Below are 10,686 nucleotides of genomic sequence, written 5' to 3' on the forward strand. Positions count from 1 at the left end.
TCTTTATAGAGATTAGAGGTTCAATTCCCCCAACACCACATATTGTAAAAAAAAAAAAAGAAACCATATACATTTGCCAAAGTGAACTCAGGTGAATGATAATTGGCATGACCTTCCTTTCTAGAAATTGTTAAAGAGGTTCAATCAACATTGTTAAAGAGGCGCTATTCTAATGATTTAAATGGAATAAAAAAAAAAAAAAACCATTCTCCATCCTTAAAAAATGCTAGCAATGATTCAAAATATCCACAAGTTTTTTACCATTTTTTATTTGGACTACTTTAGTGGAGCTATTTTTACCATTTCCCACTTTCTTTTCTTACCTCCCAATTGTTGTCTACTAAGAAGAAAAAACATATACATCTGTCATATTATTGTGTGTATATGTTTTATAATTTAAAGGAATTAAAGTCAACCATGGCAAAAGTTCCTTGTTAAATACTTAAAATTTAGCATCACTTTCCATTTCAAATTCCCCAATAATTCTCTCTTCAATGACCATGGCATCTCATCTGTTCTTCTTCATGCTCTTTCTTTTTCTTTCTCCTCAAGTTCATTCCATTTCTTTCCAAATCAACAACTTTGATTCCAATTCCAATATAGTTTTTCATGGAGATGCAAAACCTATAAATGAATCCATTAGATTTAATGGTGAACTTGGTTGGGCCACTTATGCCCAAAACCTCCTTCTTTGTGATCATACCAATTTTAAAACCCACTTCTCATTTTTCATGAAAAACACCAACAATAGTAACTCCACTATTACTCATAGCAATAGATTGGCTTTTTTCCTTGCTCCATCTGAATTCAACCCACCACTTAATTCTTCTTCTTCTTCCTCTGTAGGTCTATTTAATTCTACTCAAAACCAAATCCTTTATGTTGAATTTGAATGGAATCCCCCATTTCAACACATTGGCATCAACAATAGCTCAATTGCTTCATCAACTTATTCAACAAATCATGATCAGAAGAAGAAGACCCTTGTTTGGATTTCTTACAACTCAACTACTAAGAATCTGAGTGTCTCATTCAACAACAATAATAACAATTATACAATAACTCTTTCTCATCAAATCCATTTGATGGAGATTCTTGGCGAAAATTTGACGATTGGGTTTGCAGCTGCTTCGGTTGAGGATCTCATCATTGAATTTTGGGAATTCAGTTCAAGTAATTTAGATGGAGATGAAGAAATTAGTGATGAAAAGGCCATAGACATGAATTTATTAGCTGTTCTAATAGCTTGGGTGGGTGTTTTTGTAATAGCAATCATTTCAATATTAATAATTTCTTTGATGAGAATGAAGAAAGATGATGATGAAGAACATGGGGTGATGAAATTGGCTTCAATTTATTCTGATTTGAACAAAGAAGAAGCTTCAAAACCAAGGAGATTCTCTTACAAATATCTTGCTATGGCCACTGATAATTTTGCAGTGAATAGAAAATTGGGAGAAGGAGGGTTTGGGGCAGTGTTTGAAGCTCATTTGCCTGGTGCTAATAAAACAGTTGCTGTTAAGAAAATCTTCAAAGGCTCAATACAAGGAAAGAGAGAGTATTTAAGTGAAGTCAAGATTATTAATGGGATGAAGCACAAGAATTTGGTGAAACTTATTGGATGGTGTCATGAGAAAGATAATACTGAGTTTCTTCTTGTCTATGAGTTCATGCCTAATGGTACTCTCCATTCTCATCTTTTTGCAAATCGCCCTCCTCTCCCGTGGCCGCTCAGGTGCGTTCAATTATCACTATACTCAAAAAGTTTTAAATTTACGTCTAATACATGTCACCTTCATTAAGCTAGTGGTTCCACTGACGCCATGGTCGCTAACACGAGCTACCTCTCACATTAGATTTGGTTAAGTTAAATATATATAGAATTTCTTGTATTATAGTGCCATTTAAAATTGGATAAATTATATATAGGTTAAACTATGTCCTTATGCTTTGAAGTTTGTTCAATTTTAGTTCATATACATCCAGTAAATTTTAAATTTAGTTTCTCAAAATTAATTTTTATTGAAATTGGTTAAATAATAATAATAATTTTCACGAAAAAAAATATAATATGTGAATATATTTTCAAAAATTATAATAAAAATTCTAATAGATAATAAAAGTTTTTTAAAAAATTAATAATAAACTCGCATTGGGACTAAATTTAAGATTTTGAAAGTACAGTGATTAAGATTTGACAACTACAAGTGTAGTGACTAACATTGAACAAACTTCAAATATAAGAATCAAAAAGATATTTTAACCAATTATAAATTAAAATTTGAACTTTTGTGTACTTCGATATGAATTGAATACATGATAGTTTGAGTTACCTATATATGTCAATGAAGTGGACTTTTGTATTTAGCTGACTCAGTGAGCGAGTCGACAAAAAACAAAAAACAGGTTGGATTTAAACTTAACCAATGATTTTAGATGGGACTTAGGGTAAATGAGTATTGATAGATCGGATTTGGTAACTAATTCGTATTTTGTTTTTGGTTTTTTTAAAACTAAGCATATTTTCTTTCAATTTACAAGAGTTGACTTTTTCTTAGCTAAATTTCAAAAACAAAAACAAGTTTTCAGAAACTGTTTTTTAGTTTTCAAAAGTTGACTTGGTTTTTTAAAACATTGGTAAAAAGTAGATATCAAATCAAGAAATTTAGGAGTAGAAGGAGTATTTATAAGCTCAATTTTAAAAAACTAAAAACTAATAGGCCTTATTTGATAACCATTTGGTTTTTTGTTTTGAAAATTTTTTAAAACTAAAAAAATAGCTTAAAAAAACTTGTTTTATTGTTGAAATTTGGTGAAGAAGTCAAGCATTATACATAAGAAAGATACAAATCATTGTAAAAAATAACTACCTGCACTTTCTCAATCAGTCAGTGGCTTGAGTAAGTAGGGACTATTATTAATCAAGTTTTATGAAACCCAAGGGACAAAATTCAATTATTCAAATACATAATCTCTTGCTCTTAATATGGTGCTAATTCAATGCCTTATTCAAAAGCTTTAATATTTCTTTTCTCCATATACTAATCAACTTAGGTACAAAATATCCTTGGGACTGGCATCTGCCCTACTATACCTTCACGAAGAACGGGAGCATAGTGTTGTCCACAGAGATATCAAATCAAGCAATATACTACTTGATTCTGATTTCACTGCAAAGCTCGGCGACTTCGGATTAGCGAGGCTCGTAAAACATGAACTCAACTCGAAAAGACCCGGGTTGGTGGGAACGTTTGGGTACATGGCTCCGGAGTACATAAGCAGCGGTCGGGCAAGCAAAGAATCAGACATATTCAGCTATGGAGTGGTTTTACTTGAGATTGTGAGTGGAAGAAAGTGTTGTGATAATTCAGGAAAGGGACTGATAGAGTTGGTTTGGGATGCTTATGGAAGAGGGGAGCTAGTTGAAGCAATATTGGATAAAAAACTTGGAGATGGATTTGTGGAGGAAAGAGAAGTTGAGCGTTTGAGTGTGGTTGGGTTGTGGTGTGCTCATCCTGATGCTACTCAAAGGCCATCCATTAAGCAAGTGATTCAAGTTCTTAGTTTTCAAGAGCCAATGCCTAATTTACCACTAAAAATGCCTCTTCCAATTTTTAATCATGCTTCCTCTAAGTTTTATAAACTCAATGTTGCATATCCAGAAGAAAATTTGAGCTTGACTTGTACTTTTAGCCCTTTGAGAACATAGGAATATGCAATATTGTATATTATTCTTTCAACTTAAATCTTGTTCGACTAATTTCATCACCCAACCTATTCTTTTGCTTTTATTCTATCCTCGGACCAAAAGTTTGTTATTATGTTAGTAAAATGGTTTTTAGATGCGAGAATCGATTGCTATTAGCATTTGATTTTAGATGTATAACAGAGACTATAGTTTTATTTTTTGGGCTATAGACTAACAAATACTATAACTTTTAGTTTACTCATCGATGCAATAGTTCTCTTTATACACTCATTTTCAAGTAACCTCTTGTTTTTTTTTTAAAAAGAAGTGTTATATTCTTTTTATGAATTTATTGTATAACATGGGTAAAAGTTTGATGCAAATTGGGAATCAAGTATTGCAAGAATAGTATTGAAATGGTCTCGAAAGTTTTTAAGATTTTGCATTCATGCATGCAACGTCTGGTCAAATATCTTATCCATGTAAGAGATGACAACGTAATACTTATAGTTCGAGATAGATGTGATTTTTGTTCAAGTATTTGAACCAAAGAAACATAGACTCACTATAAGAAAAAAATGTCTACGATAGCTTCGAAAAAATGTTATAATAGCTCTAGTATAGCGTTTTATGCAAAGTTGTGACAGTTCACTCTATTAAAAGTATGGGGCTTTTATAACATTTTTAAAACGCTATAAAAAGTTCTAACATTTTTATAGCATTTATTTACATACTTTTTATAGCATTTTGTAAATACCACAAAGACGAACTTTAAATAGCACATTTCATCTTTGTAAAATGTAAGATAGCATTTTGGAAAAGCTATAAAAATATTTTTATAGATTATGTTATTATTTATCTATTATAGAATTTATTTGCGATTATAATTATTTATTTAATAGAAGGTATGATAAGCCATTAAATGATAAAAAAAAAATACTTTTCATAGCTTTTATAAACATTTTATACCTTTAAAGCTATTATTGCATCTTTTATAGCTTCTCAATAGGCTCATATTGCTATTATTGTGTTTTATACTTTGCTACACATTAAAAGTCAAATAAAAAATATTTATAACAAAATGTGTATATCTAAATAGCAATTCATACAAAATTCATATTGTAAAAAAAAAAAAAAAGTAATAAGTATCATACATTTCTAGATGAAGAAAACTTAAACTTTATAAATTACAAAATATGTTGATATCAAAAATCAAATTAACTTCAACTTCGTTGTGTGTTTGTGGTATAGTGCCTGCATTGATAGTCCTTCACCAACCTACCAAAAATTAAGTGTCAAAAAGGTAAGTAACATTATTGAAATAAAGAACTCAAATAATAAATAGATCACAACAGAGTCACAAAGTTAAGATTTTACTTTCCATTCTCTATCCAGCCAAGTAAACTAAAAAAATAAACATGAAGATTTAAGAACAGAGTTGAAATAAGACATTACAAGACACCTTCAAGTATTTTAAGGGAGAAAAATAACAAACAATATGCAAGGAATTATATCCATCCACTCTGAAAATGATTGCACATACAACAAATATAAAAACATGTAATCAAAAGAAAATGCATGGTTTAAAGTTGCCAATAATCAAGTAGAAATATCGCAAACTTAAAACCAATTCACATATCTTTTATTTTATAAATACAAAGGGAATGTAAGTATTTTTTAGACTATCAAGACCGCATAAAAAGTTCCTAAAAGTTTTTAAGTCACACTTTGACTCTCAAAACAATTGAAAAAGAGCTAAAATGTCGCTATGAATCTATAAAAACAAAGAAAGGCTGTCAAATCTACTTCACAAATGCAAAGAAGAAATGAAAAATCACTACTTAGCTAAACAAAAACAAAGACACAAAAAAGGTTAGCAAGTTTGCAAGATACATAGATGCTAGTTTAAAGAAGGAATTAGCATAGAAGATTAAATATTAGAAAGTGAAGATTATCTAAAAGAAAACAATCAACAAAAAGATGTGTTTGAGAACAAAGAAGAGTTTAAGAGCTTCACCTTTGTTCTGTATAGCACGAAAAACAGAAGTAAAGACAAAATAAAATATAAATCTTCAGCAAAAGCAATGAAAATATAATGAAAACGACTAAAAAAATTCAGAAGTCTCAAAAGAAACTTAATATAAATAGTTTTGCAAGCATCCAGCTCTTCCTTACGCTCAAAATCCTTCCCAAATACGACATAATAATAGAACAGAAGAAGTAAAAACCATTTAGAAGTTAGACAACAAACGGCCCAGGATTTAAAGTTCCCAACAGAAGAGCAATGACCAAGAAAACACAATCTTCTTCAAGCAGGTTGAAATACTCAAATGAAGATGTTGGAGCCAAGTGACATTTGAATTTGTAGCTAAATTTCAAACACAAAAACAATTCTCTGGAAACTACTTAAAATTCAAACTTTTCTTTAAGAAAGGTGAAGACAATATATTAAAGAAACAGTGATGAACTAAATCTAGATTAAAAAGTCCAAACTAAAAACGAACTTATTATCAAATGGGGCTAAATATGAATCTTCTCAAACCCCTTCCCTTGACTATTCCTTCAATACACAAACGGTCCATAATATCTTAATCTACTACCAATCATCAAAGTAACTTCATTTTAATCAAAATAAATACAATGGATACCAAACTGCACAAACAAATGAAATGGAATTCATGAGTTTGACTTAAAGAAATAAAATACAAGAAAAAAAAAACAATAAATAGATTTCCATGAACTCTATTTGAACTAAAAGATATAGAAGAAGTTGTTGCAACTATTAACTAATCTGCCAAGTGCCAACAACATATAAGCCTCCAGTTATTTCAACCAGCTTCCTTTTTATTAGTATCAATATTACCTACTAATGTAGAAGTGATGTGGGGTTGAGTATTTACTTCTCCAGGAGATTGAACTAAGGATAAAGGTGATTGATTGTGTGATTTTTGAATTGCTATGTTTGTTAACTGTTCAGGAATTTTATTTTTGTTTTTTTCTACATGTCTTAATTTTATAAAAGGAAACATTCAATTTAGAATCCTAAAGAGGTGTGTGTACAATTCTATTTTTAGTCCATAAGGAAGCAATGTGGGATGCTACTTTTTAAATTAATAACTAAAGAATAAAATTGATGGAAAACAACATATAGACGAAGTGACTACCATAACTGTAGGATAGCACTACAACAAATAGCACATTCGATAGCTTTAAAAAAACGCTATCGTAGACTTTCCATAGCATTTTCGAAATGCTGTCGTAGCCCATGTTATTGAAAGTTCCTGACTTTCCATAGCGTTTTTTAACCGTACAAAAAATGCCATAAAAATGAACTTTTGATAGTACATATTTAATGTTATGAAAACGTTTCATAGTGTTAGAAGATCTTTTATAGCATTTTTTATAACGGTAAAAAAATGCTATAAAATACTTTCTATAGTAATTTTTTATAACAATAAAAAAAACGCTATAAAAGACTTTCTATAGTATTTTAAGGATGCTGTTGTAACCGATGTTATTGAAAGTTCCTGACTTTCTATAGCGTTTTTTCAATGCTATAAAAAAAACTTCAAATATTCATTTTCTATTACATAATTTTAATGTTCTAGAAAGTTTTTATAGCATAAAAAAATGTTATAATTGACTTTTGATTGCAATTTCTACCATCGTAAAAAAAAAATTGCCAAAAAACCATATTGCATTTTGAATCTCACCTTGATAGTCAATTTTGATCAAATTGTATATAGTTTACATAGAACTTAAGTATATACATTTAATATAATCAAGTATACATTTACATCAAAATAAATTCTCAAGAGCCTAAACTTATATATTTCTCGTAATGCTTATTGGTTTTGTGGGTTAATACTACTAAATGGCGAATAAAATATCTCATATTTTATCAAATAAATAAACTTTTTGTATAAAACAATTACAAACTACAAGACCTATGAGATTTAGGGCACCAACCCCAACAGCAAGTCCAGGTTGATCTGTAGGAAAACGCGAGTTATAGTTTTGTTAAGCTAATTTCCTAGTTATAGTGGTAAATGGGAGGGCAGGTGTGGAAAGTGTGATAGATGTGTTCCTTCGGTGTCGCTCCCAAAAGACTGCCGCACAAATAAAATTTATAAATCACTGTACTAACTAGTAATATAAGCGGCAAGTCTGGGGTCAAACCACAGGGAAGCGCGAAAGATTAGTTCATCAAAACTTGTTAAAGAAATAAATCTGGGAGGGGAGGGGGTTGGTGTGGATTGATAAATGAAATTGCATAAAATAAAGTCCAAGAAAAGTAAAGATAGAAGTGCAATTAATCGATATGTCTTAGGGAATGGATTCACCCAACGTAATTTAGATCGTTGAACCAATTTATGACTTAAACTTCTTGTTTATGCTTAGCCCAATTGATTGGAATCCCAACCAATGGTCCTAATTATCTAATTAATCAAAATGCATATAAAACGAATCCGCTCCATACAAATTGATAAATCACATTAAGTTCTAGGGATTACGCTAAGATGAGTGTTTAACTTCTAACATCTAACTAAACAATCAATATAGTTTTTCTCTAGGTTGATAGAAGTAGTCCTTTTTTGCCTAACTAACCTATTGCTTCCAATGAGATTAACTTATAATTACATGTCACATATTACAAGCCAATCACAAAGCATTAGAATCACACAACAAAATTATTGGGTGCCAATCAACAATTAAAAGCATGCAATTCATAAACACTAAATTCGGATTGAAACCCAAAGACAAGTCTGTATACATCATAAAACCAAAATCTCACAAAATAACATTGAGTTCCTCCAAATCCCTAGGCTAAGAAACCAAAATCTTACCTTCCCATGGAGATGGAGAATCTACAATTCGATATCTACTCGATTAACTACTAAAGAAGCACCCAAAATACAAAGTGGGTGAATAATTCTGACCCAAAGCAAAGAAACATATATATAGTGCAACGTCGCAGCATTGCAACGTTGCAATTAGCGTTGCAATGCTGCACAGATGAAAATTTGTAGTGTTGTAACGCTACTCTACCTCACGCGCGCTTCCGACTTCAATTTGTAGCATTGCAATGCTATCCTGTTTTGTATAAAATAGGTAGCCACTACCTTATAGCGTTGTGCAACACTCCGTCTAGGGGTGTTTTGTTCGTTCACGCCCTTTTGAAGTCCGATTACTCAAATTAGCTCCTAATTGCTCCAAATTAACCCCTAATAGCTCGTAATGATGGATTCTACCTCCAAGATGCTCAATACCTATAAAATCACTAAATAAACACATTAAACATAGTAACAACCTAGAATTAAGAAGAGAAAAATAGTACATTTTCAGTGCTATCAAAGAGTAAAAAATGCATGAAATTAAAAAGTAACAAGTAAATGTAATATAGGATAGGAGTAATCTAGTTTCGAGAGCAAGAGATGTTCCTATGAAATTTCGATCATCGATTACTGTTAATTAAACATGCACTCGATTTATGCATGCACAACGACCTACTTTACCTAACCGAACACATGGTCGCTACAAGAAGTCAAATCGTTCGATTAAACCAAGCAAGCACCCTAGTTAATAATTAAAGCCTAAGCTCTATTAAACTACATGGTCTAGTCCTATTCGATTCTATAGAGGCCATCTAAGACTAAGATCATACACATTATGATTAAGGTTCCATTGTATGATTAACCAATTAGATAGTCTAACCAATTAATCAATTTTATCTTTGAATCTAGTTAAAGCATGTATTCTAGGTTAGCCATAAAATACATGATCAACTAATTGCTACTTGGTTCATTCAAGTTAGACGAACAACAAAATACATCAAAGAAGCCTAAATCGATTTGCAAGGGTGACATATATCTATGAAGGAACAACCATCCATAAACATGCATATAGTAATGAAAGAAATTCAAAGAAAGCAAAAACCATAATACAGTTCATTCATCCAAAAAGCTCAAGAAATTGCATAGGTCTTGCTCTCCAACTAGATAAAATTCCTTATCTCATCAATCCATAAACAAACTGAAAAGGGGGAGGTTGAAATTCTTTATTACAACCTAAAACAAAATTAAAATCCTAAACTAAGATGACAGAAATATGAAGAGAGAAGAAAATTTGAAAAACTCCTCGGCCTTCATTGATTCCACCATGAAAAACCCTAAAGAGAAAGAGAATATTTTGTAATAAACATGACAACTTTGCAATGCTGAAGCCTTTCGTTGAAGCACCAGCCCTCGTGCAACAGTGCCCACACCCGGTGCTCTTCACTTGGCCACATGCGCATGTGACCCTCTTGTTTTATGTCAATCTCTAGAGCACTGCAACGCTCTAAAGCAACACTGCGACATTGTTGCATTTTCCAACATTTTGGAAGTGTCGGTTCCTTGGGGTGTCTTTTTGGCTCCGATAAAGTTCTAAGTACTTGACATCATTTCCAATAGCTCTAAATCAACTCCAAACGACCAGTAACACCCAGAAGTGCATGATTTACTCGAAAACCTACGAAAAGAGACATTTAAACATATTGTACCTAATAAGAAAGTGAGATTAGAGACATAAAATTAGAGGTTTGTTGGGTATTTTCTATGGATTTTATGAGATTTTGATGTATGTTCTTGAGATTATCCGTTTCTTCTTGTTTTCTATTCATTATTTGAATGTTTACGATGAACATATTGGAAGATTAAATGGACAACTAAATCTTGTATGTTCCTTCACCACGCTATGCATGTTGTAGGTACCCGTAATTGTATTTATGACATGCTTAATTATAGAAGCAATAGATTTTAGTTATAGCTATGGCTCGATTGCTAGGATTCTATGATCATTAGCAGCAAAAGATAACAAAACCTACGGAATGGAAATACACTAGGTTAGATTCGGCCAATTTAACTTAATGCCCTAATCAATCCAAGAGCTTGATATGGTTAACTAAGTAAATAGGCTTGCGTGACAATACTTAGTTAAGTTAGGAATCGACACTCGCA

General features: G+C 31.4%; 1 protein-coding gene across 1 annotated transcript; it reads left to right on the forward strand.

The window, feature by feature from the left end:
* The first annotated feature begins 500 nt into the window (after positions 1–500).
* Positions 501–3,709, forward strand: LOC120090638 (L-type lectin-domain containing receptor kinase IX.1-like). Its single transcript, XM_039048357.1, has 2 exons — positions 501–1,735; positions 3,055–3,709. Exons 1-2 carry the CDS (start codon positions 501–503, stop codon positions 3,707–3,709), a joined length of 1,890 nt encoding a protein of 629 aa, XP_038904285.1.
* The last annotated feature ends 6,977 nt before the right edge of the window (positions 3,710–10,686 follow it).

Source organism: Benincasa hispida, chromosome 11, assembly GCF_009727055.1.
Source record: "Benincasa hispida cultivar B227 chromosome 11, ASM972705v1, whole genome shotgun sequence".
NCBI classification, from domain to species: Eukaryota; Viridiplantae; Streptophyta; class Magnoliopsida; order Cucurbitales; family Cucurbitaceae; genus Benincasa; species Benincasa hispida.